This window comes from Cimex lectularius, unplaced genomic scaffold (assembly GCF_000648675.2).
Source record: "Cimex lectularius strain Harlan isolate CLEC.00 unplaced genomic scaffold, Clec_2.1 scaffold35, whole genome shotgun sequence".
NCBI classification, from domain to species: Eukaryota; Metazoa; Arthropoda; class Insecta; order Hemiptera; family Cimicidae; genus Cimex; species Cimex lectularius.
Window position 1 is genome coordinate 1,474,598 of NW_019392746.1, and position 20,520 is coordinate 1,495,117.

Below are 20,520 nucleotides of genomic sequence, written 5' to 3' on the forward strand. Positions count from 1 at the left end.
CAAATGTACCCCAATATAACTTGTAAATTTGGTTAAAATCGATTGAGAGGCATTCGCCCCAAGGGATCAAAATTAATATTGCATTAATACCCTCGGCTCCTGTAATCGTATCTGATAATCAGACCGACTACGGTAATGAAAAAAAAGACAAACTTGCTAATAAAAAACATTTAAAACGAATAATAACGAACTGGGTCAGAAGAAATCGAATGGGAAACGGGTATTTTAATGAAAAGTCAAAATTCCTTCACATAAATTGGGTAGCTCACAGCTGTCTCTAAATTGAAACAGTCTTACACCAAATTACAGTCCTATTGACAAGATGGTGTCGTGTAAAGCATACAATATGAACCAATTTGTGCCCTCCTGGACCAAATCAGAAGGGTTTAGAAACACAACAAAGGAAACAAATAGGAACTGAAAGCCTAAAAGGCCAATGTTCAATGATTCAACTACATTATTGTAATTTACAACTTACTTAATTAAAATAAATAAACAAAAAATACATTTTTTTTCAAAATGCTGGAAATAGACTATAACTAAACCATGATTCTATTCCTATCAGTACGTCACCTATACTGTATTATATATTGTGTTAAAAGGAAATGTTTGTCTGACACTGTTTTAACCTTATTAGGTTATTAGTTGAGATAAAAAAGTCAGTGTCACGAGCGGGATTCGAACCCACGATTTTCGGCTAGATACGCCGCTGCTCTACCACTTGAGCTATCGTGACCTTGATCCACTCGGACACCAACTTCCCGGAGTTCGAGGTCGATGAAGATAATCGTGAAAAATGGCAAAAAGGACGGAAAATTCAAAAGGTGGGGTTGAGATGGGAAGTTAGTGCCCGGGGGGATCGAAGTCACGATAGCTCAGGTGTTAGAGCGGCGTATCTAGCCGAAGATCGTGGGTTCGAATCCCGCTCGTGACACTGACTTTTTTATCTCAACTAAAAACCTTAATTAATTGAAAGATATTAATTGGTCAAGCGGACCACGAAAACTAGTGAATTTATATTTTAAGATATACTTTTTATATTTAATGCAGGCTAGGTGAAAAAGGCGCAATAATGCCTTGGAGCCAATTGAATACAATTATGTAAACAAATACAGTAAATCAAAAATTATATGCAATAAAATTGATACATAGGTAATTATATGTCTTACTACAAAACAATTGTTAGTAATTAATTTGTCTACGTTACGTTCAAGAACTATTTTAGCAATTGTAGATAAAAAAATTATACATTACCACCAAATTTTTTTAAATCCCGAATGAAGCTTTATCGTAATGTTGGCATTACGGGGGATTTCTTTTCCAATACTTTTTCACGTTTTTCTTATAGATTACGTTTGCTTACTTGAATTACATTCATTTATCTTTCAGTAAATACTGCATTACTAACGGAAAAGCCCAACAAAAAAAAATTGTATTTTATTTGCCATATCAATCTTTTTTAATACATTTAATCATTAGTAATTTATCTTACATTAGTGCTTTAGTTGTTTTTGTAGATTTCTTTTATTTCCCTTCTATCAAATGTACAATATATAATAACAATTTACTTAGGCTAGGCAAAATATTGTACACATTTTTCACTTACTTTGATAAATTAATTACAAAATGGTCAATAAACATTTTACTTCATTCGGCATAAGATGGACAGGTATATGGATACAAACCGTAATGAAGTGTTGGATAGACACTAGAAAGATAGAGAGAGGGAAAGGGGATATAAATACGTGGATAGATAGGTAAAGGAAAGAGGGAAGAGAGNAGAGAGAGAGAGAGAGAGAGAGAGAGAGAGAGAGAGAGAGAGTGAGAGAGTGAGAGTGAGGGTGAAAGAGATCTAAAAATTATGGAATTATTTTAAGGAAAGAGATAAATACAAGTAGATAGATTGATAAATACATAATAAAAAATAAGATAATATATATTTTATTATTGCTAATTATGGTGTATAATTACTCCGCCGTTCGTTTGTACCGATTGCGTAAATATTTTATAGCATCATTAGATTTTGATAAAGGAATGAAATATCATCTATATATAAGGCGGGGAACCGGTGCCTCATCAAGAAGTGAGAAACCCGGGAATTTTTTTGTTATTTTTCAAGGACCGCGAAAGGACGTAAGTCCTTCCTTGTTGACGGAAGCTGGGAAACGGTCGGTCGCACATTTTTCAAACGTTCGGGTTGGATCGATCAAAAGCTCCTCCGTTAAAGCCCCTCTCAAGTAATAATGAATCAAAACGCGGCGCCAGGGAGGTAAATAAAAATCTTACTTGCTAAGTTTTACTGCCGCACAACTTATACAATATACCTTTGTTTGTCACATCAGCTTGTGTATTATTGGAAAGCGTGGTTTCTACGTGAAAAATATTTTTGTTATAATTGGCTTGTTTGTTGCCTATTACAAAGTGTATTTTCAATTTCAGACAATTTTTAGGGATTATTGTCCACAAGCCAATGCTTGCTTCTTTCTACATCCATCACTACACAAAGACTGCTATGTGTGTTAATCCTCTGTGAAAAGTCCAATCCCGATTCCAAAAGTTTCTCGGAAAGTTCAATCCTTTATTTTGGCTCTTTGCTTTTTCTCAACAAGGAATCCTCTAAATCCTCCACGGCTGATACAACATTGGCCAAGAGATTTCTTGCAAATAGCATACAATTTGTTATATATCTCCATAAAAAAATATTTTTTGTCCACATCTAAAAAAACCGCAAGGCTTTCCACTCTCCTATGTTTGAAGGTATAATATTCCGTTTTTCCTACTTTTATTTAACTTCAGTTTTAAGTTATTATTTATATTATATAAATTATTATTTAAGTTCTCAATGCTAGAAATCTTATAAATTGTCCATTGGATTTAGTACTAAACTTTATGTCATGGATGTTCAGAAAACCATTTGGAGCATTATGGAAAACATTAGGGACTATGAAAAACTTACTAATCGCTAAAAGTTTGGATTTGAAGAGACTGTCATTCACTTTACTTATTAAAAAGCTATGCCGGGTGTAGCGTTGAAAGAAAACGCCGCCCAAGTGATACTGACCCTTCATTCAATTAGCGCTTAGAAACGAACGTTTTTTTTCTTAGTTTAAGCCGTCTGGTCCTTCAAGATTAACTTTTTGTCAAGAGGAAAACAAGTGAAATAGTACATAAAACAGGAAGAGTGTGCTAAAACTTCTAAATAAAAATATTCATCGTGCTCAAAAATTTTACTTTGTGAGACCGTTGGAAATAAATGAAAAAGAAACTTAGCTAATTCCAAGAGCCCAGAAATCGAAATGTGATCAGGACGACTAGGAAATAATTTCCATTATCAAATTCAAGCCAGAGATAATTTGTATGTTGTCGCAGAATCCACCTAGTAGGATATCTAGCCGGGTAATCGGGCCTTTGACCTACGGCGCTTTGAACAATCTATAATTTCAAGCTTAGCTCTGAGCTAGTTCAATATTTGGATAATATTTTGAGCAGGCAAGTCAAGATTTGCGATAACGGATTTAATTAATTTTCCATTAGAAGGTAAATAAAACGTTTCCGATGGACTCGTGAAAATTGTATCGGAATTATCCGTTTAAGTTAATTTAGTTTAACTTAAGTTTGTAATATATATCCTTATCGATTTGACTTTATTATCTGGGTCAATCCGGTGATAATTGATGTAAATAAAACGTAAATGCACGCGGCTAAGAACAATCGAAGGTGATTTGTAAATTTGCCTCAAAACNTATATATATATATATTTGTTGGGGGGATTTCTGAGGAAAATTCACAAATTACCTTCGATTGTTCTTAGCCGCGTGCATTTACATTTTTCCTACAAAATTGATTGTGCTTAACCGAGATAAGTCGGATTAGGAATCAGAAATAAAACCAACAGCAAAAACGATTTTGAAATGAAAGTAATACGTGGCGGAAAGAAATTGAAACCGAAAAATACTTAATTGCCTCTTTTCAAAAGCATTCCGCCAGATTGAAAAGGAAAATTAATTTTTCCAACTTCCCAACTTTTATATTATTTTCAAACTTATACAATATTATAAAAAAAAAAGCTTTGCCCTTTCTCTCACTCACCAAAATTGCAGGTCGATCCGATTCTCTAATTCGCCTGCAATAAATTATTGCATTTGCTTTAATAACAACGGGCTTTCACAATTCACGTATTCAACAAATAAATCTTCCTGTTATGAATAAACTGGGTTATTATGGGCTCTGACAGATTTCCCATTTCATTCGGCCTCCTTTTAATACCCCACAACCCCAAGGTTCGGATTAATCTCTTTTTCAAGTTCCCTCCATTTACCTTTACCACTTATTTATGTTCTTTCCCATTAAAACTTTCTTCAGAACCAGTTTAAACATAAATACGTGAAATGGAGACGCGGTTCCCATCTTGTATTATAAAAACTTGTAGTAAAAGATAAAATAGATAATAGTATAAATCTTGCTTTAGTTATTTAGACATCGGTTAGTTTCGCCAGTATTGACGGTAAGGATGTGGTCTATGTTAAGTCTTCGCTCAAAGGATATTATATATTGCCAATTTATTTAAATTGTAATTTTTGGGAAGCTCATTTTCAAAATTTATCTATGTTTTTGAATAGCAACTCGACTTTAAGTTTTATTCTGATCGGTGATTTTAATGTCAGAATTGGTAATTCTCAATCTATCCCTGAGGAAATTGTGCCTGGGAATTATAAATGTAGGTTAGTTAGACGGTCGAAGGATTGGGTTCTGAATGGAAGAGGCCGCAGATATTTGGAACTCTGTGATAATCACGATTTAATTGTTCTTAATGGGCGATTTCCTGGTGATGTGGAGGGCGAGTATACCTTTATCAGCACAGTTGGTTCTTCAGTAAATGATCTGTGCTGCGTTTCTTTGGATATCATTCCTATGATTGAGGATTTTAAGGTTCTTCCTATGCATTTTTCTGATCACTTTCCCATTAATATAACATTTAATTTTCAAATTCCAGCTACGGACAATATTCTTCCGTTGCTTCCTCAGTTAGTTTGGTCTGATAATCTGTCAACTTCTTACAAATCCAGATTAAGCTTTATTCTAAACAATGTCTCAGTGTTTCCTTCTAATCCGCAAGAATGGGTGGACGTTTTGGTCACTGCCATTAGATCCTCGTGTCCCTCACATCCTGGGAATAATTCTCTTATAAGAAGTGTGAGAAAAAAACCATGGTACAATTATAACTGTATGCATGCCAGATCTAGATTATTCAATCTCCTTAAACTTTTTCGTAAATCTAATTCAGTTGTTGTTAGAAATGCTTATCTTTTTGCAAATAAGGCATATAAATCTCTCTGTCAGAATACAAAGAAATAATTTTATACTTCTTTAGCGTTTCAATTTAATAATGTCAAGAACTCAAAGGATTTATGGCAATTGATTAATACTTTTAAATTTAAAAATTTTATGTGTGGAAATTCCATCCTAATGAGTAATTGGGTTTCTCATTTCCAAAAACTGCTCAATCCCGCTTCAGTCCATTCTGTGCTTTCTTATGCCGAACCTTGTCGACAATCGCCTATCTTGGATTCACCATTCTCACTTAAGGAGTTAGCATCTGTCATTAACGGTTTAAAAAATAGAAAAGCTCCGGGTCCAGATCGCGTGGTGTATGAATTTTACAAAAACGCCCCCGATATCTTTCACGAGAAACTACTATCTTTTTTCAATTATATTTATGAAAGAGGAGGAACACCTCCCAGTTTTGCCAAGTCAATTATTTTCCCTCTTTTTAAACAAGGGGACATCAATGATGTCTCAAATTATAGGGGGATTTCNCGACCTGCACGTTGGCCTGGCGAGGCTGACCAGACCCGCACTCATAGCAATGTTAAATGATGGCCGTCTGTGTCGTCCTCTCATCAGATTTGCTCGCCATGCTTGGACTTACAGATTCGAGCTAGTCCAACACTTTAATTATTAATGTTTTACAATATCTCTTTATTTTGTTAGCTTTTATTATTACTATTTCTTCGATTTTCTTCTATAGTATTGCTTTATTTTTATTATTCTTGATTTATTCATTTATTTAATTTTTGTAAGTTTGTTTAATTTAATCGCAGTATTTTTTAGTACGTTCATAGACTAATTTAATTTAATTATTTCATGTATGTTTATTATTATTATTCTGTGTTTGCTCACATCAACTCCGGCTGACGGACTGTTGTCCATGCCTTAAAGTATTTTGTAACATATTTTGAGTTTGTTGTATTCCATGTAAATAAATACTATTATTCATTCATTCATTCATTCATTCATAGTTATTTAGACATCCATTAAGCTTGGCTTGAAATATATGTTTTACAGACTGTAAATTAAACAATTGGCAATAACAGCAGATAATAATCAAGTTTTCTTATTAAAAAAAATTGCATCCTCTCAATTTCAAGAGTTTTTAGAAAATTACTCGAAATTTACGAAAAAACTACTACTTACGAAAAAAAGCTATACAATAAAAACTGTCCTTTCCGCAGTTCAATATGAACCTCTATGATCTCTCCACCGACGACAGTCCTATTTCCTCACCTTATCTATCATTCTAAATTCTAAGCCAAATTCAAAATCTCTACCAGCCATGTAAACAGTAAATTCCATTGGCACCAGCATTTTCTTTAAAAAAAGAAGTATTTGACGAGGCGTTGAATATCTACACGACCGCTATTCAAGAGGCAGCCAAGTGGGCTCAATTAACCATTATCCCCAAAACCCTCTCCCACAACAAACCGAACCCAAAACGACAGGCCCCGAGCTTTTTGAGCGAGATCAACGCATCTTTCCGATACCAATCCTTCAAAAAATTGAGTTGTAAACCGCATATCCTTCTCGTTAGTCCGTATGTGGCACAAGGGCTTCCTGGACAAATTAAATTATGTCCTTCCTTACTTAACTGTTCTTTCGGATCCAAACAATATCAGGTTGCTCCGGCCATTGCGCTCTGGCCGCTGGAGTACCGCAAGGCACTGTGCTTGGACCCTTTATACCGTACATGTCCCAAATACACTTACTCTCCATACCTCCTTTGCTAGAAAAACACCACTACTTTCTTCCGACTCGATCCTACAGTTGCTTCGGAAGATCTGCAGAGACATACCATGAAAAACAGGCTGGTATAGGCAGTAATAAATGAAGAAAAAAAGAAAGTAAATCATGTCACATTTACTACTAATGTTTTGTAACCCCAAATCTGATTGCGTTCGTTACCTTGGGTTTTACCTATATTTAACACGGAATCAGCTTACACTATTGAAACGGCTAGGGTTAAACAGACACCCTACTCTATAAACCAACGGATGACAACCCATGGTATTGAAAAAAAATTAACCTTACGATCTTCGAAACGCTACTACAACCGATTTATAAAACTGTGGGGACACTCAACTTTCAATATCCATCTATTACTACTACATCACTATGTATCCAATAACAACCTCCAAAATGACCTCAAAATCTTATTTATTTAAAAATTCTTAAATACTTTACTTATTTTTACAATAAACTTTCCCATCATCCAAATCTTCCGCAAGCCTAATCCAATAGATCCCATCCTACAATGCAACTCAAGTGGACGACCAAAATTAAGGTTCAAACTTTCAGTTGCAACATAAAAATAAGCAAAAAAATATGTTAAAGGCTATGGTATACCTCTACTAATGGAAGTCGTCTTGAAAAAATGCAAGTTTCTAAAAATGCAGTGTGATTAAGTGGCATTCCAAAAAGGACATTATTCTTAATAATAAAAGTTATCTAATAAATGACGGTAAGTAGTATTAATTTTTATTAAATACGTAGAATTACTGTCGTCAGCAAGCAACGGCATAAAACAATAATTTTTAACTTTTCGTTTGAAGAATGAAATATACAGAAACCTGGCAACCGTAGACACCGACGTCTTTATTCTGGACGAACTTGATCTGCAGTGTCCAGTCGTCGGAGCCGTCTGCGTGCAGGGCCATAAAACGTTCGTCTGTGGTGTAGGTGAGCTTTGCCGATGTGAGGATGTGCCAGTCTCTTTTTCTAATCCATGTGACCTGCAAACCATTCATATTTGATTGAATAAAACTAACACGCTGACTGCAACTCGGGAAAATACTAAAAAAAAAAACGTGGTTACGGTTTTAGAAAATGTTCTATTGGTTGTTATCAGGGATGTGGTCAAATAAATTATTTTTACTTTTAAATCTTCGCCTAGCTTTCGGAACTCTATTGTACCTTCTTCAGAGCTCTTCAAAAGGATATACTGTACATTTGGTACAATAAAGTTCCAAAAGCTAGGCGAAGATTTCAAATTAAAAATATTTTATTTGACCACAATCCTGATAACAACCAAGAGAACGTTATCTGCATAAGTTGGTTGATAACTCTACAAAACGGTTTAGATATCTTAAGATCTGGATATTAATATAATGCAAGAACAGAAAATATATATTAATTTAATACAAAACATAATAAAGCTGTACACAGTAACGCTATATATTTTCTAGAAGAAACCGTAATTTATGTAATATATTAAAAAAATATATATGTGTCTACATATATAATTTGATGTTGATAAAGACATATTTTATTTTTGTGGATTATCAATCTTTTTTATTGAAAAACTTTTGTTTCTGTATTATTCAGTGATCTTAGAAAAAGAACATGTGCTGAGATAATTGTGCTGTTGTTACATGAGATCATATGTTGGATAAAATTTAAAACAAACGAAACAAAGACAAAATTATCACGCATTGTTTTATGTAGTATTTGGACAGTTAGATTTCGGTGTTAATACATTCTATACCTTTTGTAGTCGAGATGCTATGGCTAAAGTTGTTATTAGCAAGTTTGCTATTGACATCAGGAGTGACGCTAAACACATACAGGCACAAAAAACAATTTTACCCAACTATTGTGTGCATGTCAAAGTCGAATGTGTCCATGACAGCCCTCTATATACAAGGATTCGTGCTGGTGTACATTTTAGGGATAGTGGTAAGAAAGATTTTCTTCGGAAGGTTGAGGCATGTGGAAAACGAGATCCTCGCGGAAAGGTCTTGGTACTCTTTAACGGAAACGTGTTTAGCCTTTACGATATTCAAGGAAGACTTCACGCCGAGATTCGTCGCTTTGTTCACTCTCCTTCTGTTCCTGAAAGCTTTTCACTGGTTGGCCGACGAGCGGATAGATCTAATGGAAAGGACACCCGCCGTGTCACCACTTTTTCACATAAGGATGTTTACTCTTCTCATCATACTGGGCTCTTCGGATTGCGCACTGCTCATGTTCGCTTACAACTCGACGATAAAGAGAGGTCCTTCGGGGCAGATGATATTCGGTTTCGAGTACGCCATTCTTCTCATAACCGTAACAAATACCATGGTAAAGTACTTTTCTCATATTCGCGATTTACACGAACGCACGTGGGAAAACAAGACCGTTTTTGTGTTATATACGGACCTAGTCATCGGGCTGGTCAAATCGTTGGTTTACTTGGCATTTATAATAACAATGTTTCGTGTTTACACCTTGCCCGTATTTGCTTTGCGGCCGTTTTACCAAACGTTAAGGGATTTTAAAAAGACGCTACGGGACGTAATCATGTCGAGGCGTGCTTTGAAAAATCTGAGTAGCTTGTATCCTGACGCGACGGCTGAGGAGTTGGCTCGGGAAGAAGTTTGCATAATCTGTCGAGAAGACTTACGGTCGAACGCAAAAAAGCTTCCTTGTAACCACGTCTTTCACACGTCGTGTCTTCGTTCCTGGTTCCAGAGACAGCAGACGTGTCCTATCTGCAGGTTCAACGTGCTGGTGGCACCGAGGCCCGCAGAGAGTCAGGTACAACAACGGCCGGAGGAACAACATTCCAGAAGAAGCGGCGAATCGAACGAGTCGTCTCAACGAGATAGAACGACGACGCGTCAATGGCGACGTGCTGTTTCATCACGCGAGAGGAGACATCGCAGTTCTCGGCTTCGGCGGCACAAAGCGTCCGACATGACCGACGAGGACATGAAGCGATTGCGGTCCGCGACCATCCACGGCTTGGAAAAAAGGATGAACAGCCTTCGTGAAGTGCTCAAAATGACTGAATCCACTCTCCTTATGCTGTCCCGGTACTATTCCGAGATGGAGGTGAAAACACTGCAGCTCAGTTTTTCCTCAAAGAGGAGCGACTCTCACACGCAGACGGACTCGACCTCTTTGACTGAATCGGAAACGCAAACCGAGGAAAACGGGGTAAGCGAACAGACATCAATAACAAATTGAAATTAATCGAAAATAAAAAGGAGTTGTTTTTCCTACGGATCATCTTTTTGTGTAAACGTGTGTAAATTTACGACATTGTTCAGATGTATCATGTGTTATTTATATATGTCAATATCCTACTATCATAAATGAACCTTCACCTCGAAGCTACCTATTAAAATAATTACGTTAAATATTTTTTTAAATATTTCGTTTGTATCTTGTAAAACTAAAATGAATAACGAAAATCTACAACAAAGCAGAATCTGCTTGTTCTTTGACAATAGTTAAGTTCTTAAGATTAACATTCTGTTGACTTATTTATGAACTCACCTTACTGTTATTGAGGTTGTGAACCCGGCAATGGAGGTAAGCTGTTCCACCCTTTTGGGCAGTCACGTTGGTCTCAAGGGTTGAATCGAAAACGGGTAAGTCTTCCGGAGGGGCTGTCGGCTGCACTACATTTGGCGTCTGGTGCACCTTCGTCTTCGCTCTCTCTTTCACCTTCGCCATCAACTCTTCGTACGACGGCTCTCTCATTCCTGAGGGTCAATCATTCTCATGTAGGAATAACTATGTACGGTATTATGTATAATAATTCAGAGAGCCCAAAATCTAAAAGAGATGAGAGATGACAAAAATCTGCCCCACTTTTGACAAAACATCTATCTATCAGGTCAAATACCTCTCACAGGAATTGTACCTTTCTATGAGATGAGAATTCACACTTGTTGAGAACTTCTGAGTAGAGACGATAAATTGACAGTAAGGGTAAAATATAAATCTCTCAAGAAGGATACGATCTTTGGTTATACCTATAGATCTCTTTCCTGAGGCTACTGACCCTTAGGGGCCGGGACACCACTACACCAATGCTGCGGCGGTAACACTTTTCCGTCGTATGCAGAAGTGCGTCAGCTCTCATCATGAGAATCAAAGCGTCCGATAAGGCCGAATAGGCCAGGTGCGGACGTTAAAGATCCTCTTGTCTTGTTGACGATGAGTAAATCGGGAACGCATGTCCGCTTGAGCAATTAATATATTACATTTAATTAAGGTTTTTAGTTGAAATAAAAATGGCATATCTAGCATATAGCATTCTCGTCGAGAATCCAATCCGATTACACAACATTTGAAAAATGGCAAAAAGGAGGGAGAATTCAAAAAGGTGGGACTGAGATAAGAAGTTAATATCCTAGTGGATCGAGGTCTCGATAGCTCAAGTGGTAGAGCAGCGGCGTATCTAGCCGAAGATTGTGGGTTCGAATCCCGCTCGTGCCATTGACTTTTTTTATCTCAACTAAAAACCTTAATTAAAGGTAATTTGTACTCTTAAATAACTTCTTAGGATTAAGACTAAGGTCAAAAGGAGTATGCAAGAAAGAACAAGGCATAGATATTTTTCACCAAAATAAAATATTTAGACAACCATATAATTCAACCAAGCTGAAGTCCCTGCCTTGAGAAATGACTTATTTTCTACGGACATGCAAACAGAGTGAACTGGGCCTAAGGTCAGCCAATAGTGGAAGGAAACAAAGTAGTTGACGCCATTGAATGACATAAAGCTGCCACACTTTTAAGAAGCATCTATCTATCAGGTCAAACACCTCTCATTGGATTGTACCTTCCCTGGGATGAGGATATCCTATTCATTCATTCATTCTATTTGAGAACCTCTTAGCACAGAAAATAAAGTGAAAATAAGGGTATAATAAAAATCTCTCAAGGAGGATGCGATTAGTTGGTTTACCTATGGATTCAGGATGTAAGAAGGTTCAGAATAAGGGGTATTTGGGCCAAAAATTCTCAAAGCTCATTGAGATGTACGTCAATATAATTTACACATTGTTCTTGAGAAATGCAGACAATTCAATCTGAACAGGGAATACAAGAAGAATGAATATGGTGTATGATAGCCAGGCAGCTATCTGAGTACTTGAATTTCGAACATTGTACATGAAAAACAGGGTCACCCTCTATTTGTCGCTAGGACATGCAGGATAGGACGAAACGAAGAAGTAGATATCCTTGCAATTCAACGCCGCCACACTGCTGACAGGAATCGGAAAATCTCAGCGGGTTAGGAATTCAAACTATCAGAGAATGTGAGATTTTTCTGGGTTGCCTGTGGGGTCTTGACTTTGGTCGTTACGATCATTTCGATCTGCCCAGATACACGGGAAGATCTCGAAACGCATCTCATAGACCGGAGAGGATAGGCAGACCAAAATGATCTGTCAAATAACCGAATGTCTCAGTGAAAAAGTTGAGGGAGAATAAGGCAATAATAGGATTCTCACAAGGAAGGAACAATCTGGTAATAACTTAGTGTATTAACAATTAATTAAGGTTTTTAGTCGAGATAAAAAAGTTAATGGCACGAGAGGGATTCGAACCCACGACCTTCGGCTAGATACGCCGCTGCTCTACCATCTGAGCTATCGTGACCTCGATCCACTCGGACATCAACTCCCCATCTCAACCCCACCTTATGACTAAAAACCTTAATTAATTGTCATGTGTTCATGATTTAAAAATGAAGTACATTTCACTAAAGCATAAGGTGGGGTCACGATAGGTGGTAGAGCAGCGGCATATCTAGCCGAAGGTCATAGGTTCGAATCCCTCTCGTGCCATTAACTTTTTTTCATCTCGACTAAAAACCTTAATTAATTGTCATGTGTTAATTGGTCAAGCGGACCACGAAAGTAGTGAATTAGTGTATTAATTTATCCAGGAGGCAAGAAAGTTCATAGGCAGGAGTATTTATCCCAAAATTCATGCACTCTGAGCAATCATGATATCCCGTCATAAGCTCTAACGGGCAGTGCTTATTCAATGTGCATCTGAAAAAAATCGACATTGACCAATTCGGTGAGTGTGATTCTGTAGAAAGTGTCTTTGATCCAACAACATGCGTGGTAGATATAACTTTCCAACTGGGTAAAGTAATTCTTTACGATTTGAGAAACACCGGTATATTATCAACAAGCTATTGACATGAAAAGAATTAAACAACAAAATGTTTAACGGATGATTTCCGAGTTAGAATATTGACTTGTTCACTAGGTGCGTCATCGACAATCTCAATTAGCCACTTCGCGAAGTCTAAATTCCCCGTCGTGAGTTCGAGTAACAATTTGGTGTTCGGCACTAATTATTCAAAACGGCGAAATTTCATAAGCAACGGGGCTAACAAACGTCTGTCCAATTTGCATTCGAGAGTCCCGGAAGTAATCAGGATCGTAATTTGAAATTCAGCCCGCTGCCAACAAAGGCAATGCAAAACGTATTGTAGCTTCTGTACTTTTGAGCCGGCTAATGTCCGTTTTGGTTAATGACTCGATTTACTATCATGAAGTCAATTGGTGTCGACGCGTAATAAGGGAGGACGATGACTGACATCAAACGCAAACGAGAAAAATAGGAAAACTTTTCTTTCATTATTTCACACATTCGTTATGGCAGCTGATCGGTAGTCATAACCGTAACGAACGGTTACGGGAAATTTTTTCTTATTGTATTTATTTGTAACCGATTTAAATTGATAAATGCCCCCTAACTAAAATTTTGATGAAAAAATCGTTTTTAAATTTTTTTGGGTACGTCGTTCTGGACTACGTCCGTATATGAGGAAGGTTAGGCAAACCGGCAATATCTTTTTTACATATTCCATATTTACGTACGCCCTACCGTTTGTTATGAACAAATTTTCAAAATGAAAATTAGAAACATATTTTAGGGTGGTAAGATAAAAATTGATATTTACTTGAAATATAAAAATAGTTTATTATTAATTATTACATGGGATTTGTAATAATTACAAAGAATGAAACACAATTTCAAAATAATTATTGTACTCTCAAAAATCTGACCCAATTTATTTTTTTTAAAAGAGGGTTCGCAACAGCAGCGGTTATATCAACTCTCGGGGTGCCGGTGTTTTTGAAAGAAAAGCCCATTTGTAAGTATGTCGGGTTCGAATGCAGGGCTGCTGGATTCGAACCCGGGACCTTTACCTTACCTACCATAGTACGCCTATGAGCGCCGTGTCAACGCCTAAACCGTTGCGGCTACCGACGCCCCTATCATTACTATTATTGTGTGTGTGGTGTTTAGTGAGTTATTACTATTATTATTATATACTTAAATATATACAAATATTTTAACTGTGAATTCACATACAATCACTACTTCCACAGAAGCATTGAGAAAAATTTATATATTATTTATTAATGTTTTATATTAAACGAACTATATTCTTACTGTCAGGTCGATAAAAATACCATCTTTGAACTATGTATACAAGTTACCTTTATTAAAAAATTATTTGCAATACTAACCTAATAACAGTGTACGCAAGAAATTGAAATAAATCCTTTTATGTGAGTCTCTTCTTCCGATATAACATGCAATTAAATAACAAATTTTTTGAGCACGTGAATTTATGAAAAAGTATTTAATTATATTTATTAAAAAAATATATACCGAAAAAACATCTTGACGGAGCAAAAGCCAAAAAGGCAAACAAAGAAATACTTATGAGTGTTATCGTCCTCGAATAAATATAAAGAGTTTTATGAAACGCGAAGATTTATAATGAAGTGAAACGTATTTCACATCGACATAATAAAAATTATCGATAGTGTTTGGTCGAAAAGTTTGGATTTTTTCTAAAAACAACTTTCTTTTCTTTAAAAAATCGTAAAAGATTTTCAGGCCAAATTCAAACACGATAATCACAGTAACTTCACTAATTTCGTGGTCCGCTTGACCAATTAATACATTACAATTAATTAAGGTTTTTAGTTGAGATGAAAAAAAGGCAATGGCACGAGCGGGATTCGAACCAACGATCTTCGGCTAGATACGCCGCTGCTCTACCACTTGAGCTATCGTGACCTCGATCCACTCGTACATCAACTCCCCATCTCAACCCCACCTTATGAGTTTTCCCTCCTTTTTGCCATATTTCAATTGTCGTGTAATCGGTTTGGATTCTCGACGACAATTGAAATGGCGACGCAGAGCTTTAGTGAAGTATACTTCATTTAAATTCATTAAATTCACTAATTTCGTGGTCCGCTTGACCAATTAATTGGTAATGTATTAATAAAAAAAGTGTATGTATTAATAAATAAATAAAAAAAGGGTGAAGGACTGTGTATGCTCATAGTTTACCCCAACACCCTACGACAAGTTTCAAAAAGCGGGGGTTGTCTAGGAGAAGTGCGTCGTTCTGGAAAGACGACCGAATACGAGGAGGGTTTGTGCGTAGTTCTGAATGTATTCAATTACTTTCATAAAATTGGCTACCTTCCCGGCCAGTTTTGGCAGGAAATAATTTTTCTGCTGTTAAAAATTTCTTTGAATTTTTTGTAGAACCTAAACCTTACATCAGCATTTATACAATAGATAACGCGGATAAAAAAATAAAATAAATAACACAGGGCTAACACGATTTCTTAAAAATTCTGTATGAGTTTTTAATAAAAATAATACTGAGACATGCAAGGCAATGTTTTTCGGAGATTAAACAAGTGCGAGGAAACTGGAAAAGTTGTGTGTATGAGACTGTCCCACTACCATCCTCGCATTTTAAATTTTCCATATAACTTTCTGCCCGACAAATTTTTCCCTTCGTAATAAAATTTACTTAACCTTTTCTCTTGAAGAAAATAATTTAACCTTCATTCCCTTGCGCGGTCTGTTCCGTTCCCGCTCGCACGGACGTCAGTTTTTCTGTCCTTTTTTTCGTCATCTTCATTTGGTTTTCTTCATTTTTTGCCGCGAATGGTAATAGTTGGGATTGATTAACCCTGGCATAACTTAGAAGCACGTTTTTATCAAAAGTGTTTAATGGCTAACTTCAAAAATCACGGGAAATTAAAATGAAACTCCAAAACTTACAAGTACAAAATAAGAAAATAAAGAACTCGAAGGACAAAAAAAGCGATATTAATTTTCAAGGTTCCTCTACATCTTCCATTTATCCTATCCCTCTACACCTTCTACACTGTTGACCTTTTCCATCACCTCGATACAATAACCTTCAGCCGATGATATCTATATGAGGACAGACTCTGTCCCAACACTCACCCTGTCATAGTCAACAAGACATCCATAGCCTACAACTATAGGTTGGAACATTTCAAGATTAATGAAAATAAATTCGACCATACAGTCACCCTAACCAGAAAAACCGTTCCTTCTCAACTACATGAACAGTTCCCATATCCACGACAATTGATGTACACTACTTGTTAATCGTGTAATATTATAGTAGACCATTAAAACAGGCAGATTTTAAACTAAGATACAAAGGGATCAAAGTCAACTAGATTACGATTTTAACTATAGTTATGAAAACTAAAGTAGAAAATTGTACTACTTGCATCCATGTAGACTTAAGGACTAGAAGAATGCTTGTAGCAAAGAATTACAAACGTTATTAGAAATGATGAATGGTGGAGTGAGTGCGGTGTTCAATCCGTTTTAAAAAGAGTTCCTACTCGCCGGAGGGCCGGAGGCGACGGTGGGAATCGAACCTACGACCGCGGCGTTAATGTTCAATTTTACATTATTTAATTCCAAATTTCTCAAACCAATCTAGTTCTGTCCCTTATATTTATAAAACAGTGTTAAACTGTTGTATTTAAATTTGAATTGAAATTATGTTTTGCTTCTTTTGGTCTTTAAATTCCGAAAATTTGTTCGATTTATGCAAGTGTTCTTTAACTCTCGTTTTTATTGTATCTTTTTTTTAAATCCAGATCGTTTCAAAACAACTTACTGTAAGTAGGAACTATCTTTTTAAAAAGGATTATGAACGTTATTGCAGCCGTAGGGAATCTCATGTCCCACACCGACCAAAACTTCTAAACATCTTCGTCTGTCATTAGGCCATGTCAAATCCCAATTACTTAAGTTCCGTGCTAAATAATGTTTTACTATCTGACCAGAATAGGTTAAACTTATTTCCACCATAAAAAAACGTACTTTCAAAAACACTGTTGTTTTGGATATACTTGTCTGTCTATCATTGCTGTGTTGCTCTCCGACGGGTTCGGGGGCGATTCGCCGTCATCAGTGCGTGGCATCAAGGATATAAGCAGTGAGAGGCATATAACTCCATCAAATAACTGGTTATGACTTTGCAGACCTCAAGACACATCACTTTCTACGACAAATGCAAAGCCTTCTGGATTTACTCATTGGTAAAAGGCTGTTTTCTAGCTGATCTAACAGGTATTACAGCGCAGAAGACATAATTTGTTTTTAATTACAAAAAATGTCTGTAGCCCTATAGACCATATAACCTTTTTTTACTCTCAGGATTGTATTTTTAAATGGGGTACCGACAATTTTCCTTTTTGGTCTGCAACTTAATGATTTTTTGTATATCAGATAAAAAACTTACATTACACCAGGAATTTTAAAAAAAGAACTATACTTTCCCTTTATTGTAAAATGGTTACATCGGTGAAGGTTTATTGAAATAGATTCAAGGATTACGATATATCCTGGTTGTGTTTGAACGCACGGAATGCAATTTGCCCTAAGATACGCGAAATGAGTAGAGTGTTGATTACACGCGCCGCGTCGGTTAGAATATGAATAATGCATCGCTGGATTATCCAGGGATGGCTTCCATATTCAACATAAGGTTCAGGTTCAGGTTTTGCTAATGGCAGAGCCGGGCGTGTGCTGAAGCGTAGGCTAACACACAAGCACCTGCTGAAATATTTCTTTAACACAATGAAAGTGCAAGCTTTTTCATTGCTCCAGCGTGACGTTGCAAAATTATTGCATATTTGAGTTTTAAAACATGTTCTTCTTTCCAAACGAGTCGCTAATTATTGGGAATTGACACGTGGAAAGGACACGTGTAAAACTGTAAAAACTACATTAAAACCTCAAGTAGACGGTTGAAGCGTGAAAGTAATCCCGTCCAAATCGAAAAGTGTAAGATTAACAGTAAAAAAAAGAAGAAAAAAAAAGGGTTAAGTCAACATGGTACTCTTGGGAGAAACAGTACCATTACAACATCGTAACTTAGGACTTCAAATCGACATGTTAGGTAGAAGTTTAATATCACCGCCTTACTTGATAAACTTCGAAGCAAATTATAACAAAACATGTTATTACACCAATACACGGGTCTATCTATACTCAAGTTTCTGCTTTATTCAGACTTCGGCTTTAAGCCATCTTCAGTGAGGAATGTTTTAAATTTTCTTTCTGAGTTCTGTGGGGTTGTCCATTCCGGAATTTCTATCCTCTCAGTGGCCTATCGGACGCGTCTCGGCGTTTTGCCATTGTGGTGACCATGCCCCACCATGCTTATAACCTTGATGACTCGAACGGAGCATAGTGAAACGCAGACGAACTATGACCTTCTTGGGGGAAACCGCGCCATTACAGCACCTGTCCGCAACTTAGGACTTTTACTCGATAGTAAGAGTAAGTTAGATTAACGCTTATATATCACTGTCTTAGTTGAGAAACTTCTAAGTAAATTGCAACAAATTATGTTTCAAACTGAACTACACACTTAATCGCTTTATTGGATCCATCTTCTCTCAGGTTTACGCTTCACCCGAAGTTCGTCTTTAAGCCAATTTCTGTGCGAAATGGGTCGTTCCCACCTATACTGGAATTCCTATCCGTGTGGCCTATCAAACGCGTCTCAACATTTGAAAATTGTGAGGTTGTGTACTGCCCATCCTGCATATTACCTTCATGATTTGCACTGAGGATATTAATGCGGAAATTCCAGACTAAAAGAATAAAAACCTAGGTAGTCCAAAGTCAGTTATCAATAAATAAAAGATGTAATAAATAAGATAAAACTAATTCGGATAGACAGAATTGACTTCAGTCTTTTTAGCTGTGAAGAGCAGATTTCATCAAGGACAAGGCTCTTAGCTAGGTAAGATGATTCAATATTCAATCATATCTTTAAAAACCATTACCTTCAAGAAATCGTACCGAATTTTTTAACATTGTTAATTTTATCTGACGTTATCCAATACGAAATGAAGTTTGTGAACGTGTATGACACCACGCCCTTCAAAGATACGCCCTACCCTCGGAAAAGAAAGTTATTTAAGTTTTCAATTCGAAAAGGGCGTCTTGAGATCCGTGATCAGAATACAACTTTCAGGTAATGCAATATGTATAGCATGCATAATACATCCACCTTCTTCTAAACCGATACGATCCGATTCATGCCCGTAAACATTACACTCAAAATAAAGGCTCCTTTATCTTTTCCGATAGCGATAGCGGCTTTTACGAAACACAAGAGGCAAAACAATCGTCTGACATGTTGTCTATTTGAATAATTGCTTTTATTTTAAGTAAAACAACCCTCCCTTGGGTGTGAAATGTGCAACTAAATCTTTTATTGCCAGAAGTCCATAATGAATTGATTCTTGGACGACACCTGAAATAAGAAAGTATTAATATGTATTCCGGTTCAGGATTTTAGTTTGACTTTTTGCTTCACCTTGCGGTATACCGTTTTTGATAATTCCTTTGACCTGTGACACTTGACAGGAATCTTGATTGCAAAGGTCATATTAATAACATATACAGGAAAGGAACTATATCAATGGTACAATGTAGGAGAATATTCGGTAAAACATGGGGCATGAGACCATGGGTAGCCAAATGGCTATATACTGAAATTATTCTACCTAGATTCTTTTTCGCAGCTTTAGTGTGGTGGAAAGGTCTAGAAGATAAAGGAATAGTAATAAATTAAGATCATTTCAAAGACTAGGTTGTTTGATGATGATAAGAGCATTTTCAACTACACCCACCTAGCACTTGAAATCATAACCAATACCACACCCCTTCACATTGAGGTTAAGGTCAGAGCACTAATCAGCTGCTACAGATTAATTAGCGAGGGCAGCTGGAATCATAAGTGCAACAACATAGGTCACTCGAAAATCTCACAACTATTGAGTAAGGTTAACGGTCAACTCAACCTAGAATCGGGATAACAAGATCAAACAACATGAGATCCTCTATCTCAGAACGAGTCCACACTAAACAAAAGAAATGGAAAAATGAAGTTTTTCGGAGGATCTACGGAAGAGGTCAACACAGAGAAAAAAATTCCTTTCGGTTTTCGCCGAGCTTTCGACAGTTTTTTTATACTGTCATCTTCAGGGCCTGTTTTATTATCATATAAAAACAACAATGAAAAACATGAAAAAACAATTGCACAAAAATTGAAAATTT

The 20,520-nt window shown here is 36.5% G+C and overlaps 2 protein-coding genes across 3 annotated transcripts in view; one reads left to right on the forward strand and one right to left on the reverse strand.

The window, feature by feature from the left end:
• The window catches only part of LOC106669329 (igLON family member 5-like), a 123,472-nt gene that overhangs the window by 58,172 nt on the left and 44,780 nt on the right, over nucleotides 1–20,520 (reverse strand). For both annotated transcript variants that reach the window (XM_024227155.1, XM_014398734.2), the window contains 2 exons: nucleotides 10,597–10,805; nucleotides 7,905–8,066 (listed from right to left, as the gene is read on the reverse strand). In XM_024227155.1, coding sequence (XP_024082923.1) covers nucleotides 7,905–8,066; nucleotides 10,597–10,805 — 371 coding nt within the window. The remainder of the gene's footprint in view (nucleotides 1–7,904; nucleotides 8,067–10,596; nucleotides 10,806–20,520) is intronic.
• Nucleotides 8,669–10,321, forward strand: LOC106669328 (E3 ubiquitin-protein ligase synoviolin B-like). Its single transcript, XM_014398733.2, has one exon. The coding sequence runs from the start codon at nucleotides 8,833–8,835 to the stop codon at nucleotides 10,282–10,284; it is 1,452 nt and encodes a 483-aa protein (XP_014254219.1). The 5' UTR covers nucleotides 8,669–8,832; the 3' UTR covers nucleotides 10,285–10,321.

Excerpts from the sequence above, each read along its gene's own strand:
- LOC106669328 (XM_014398733.2), top strand. The coding sequence starts at position 8,833 with ATGCTATGGCTAAAGTTGTTATTAGCAAGTTTGCTATTGACATCAGGA.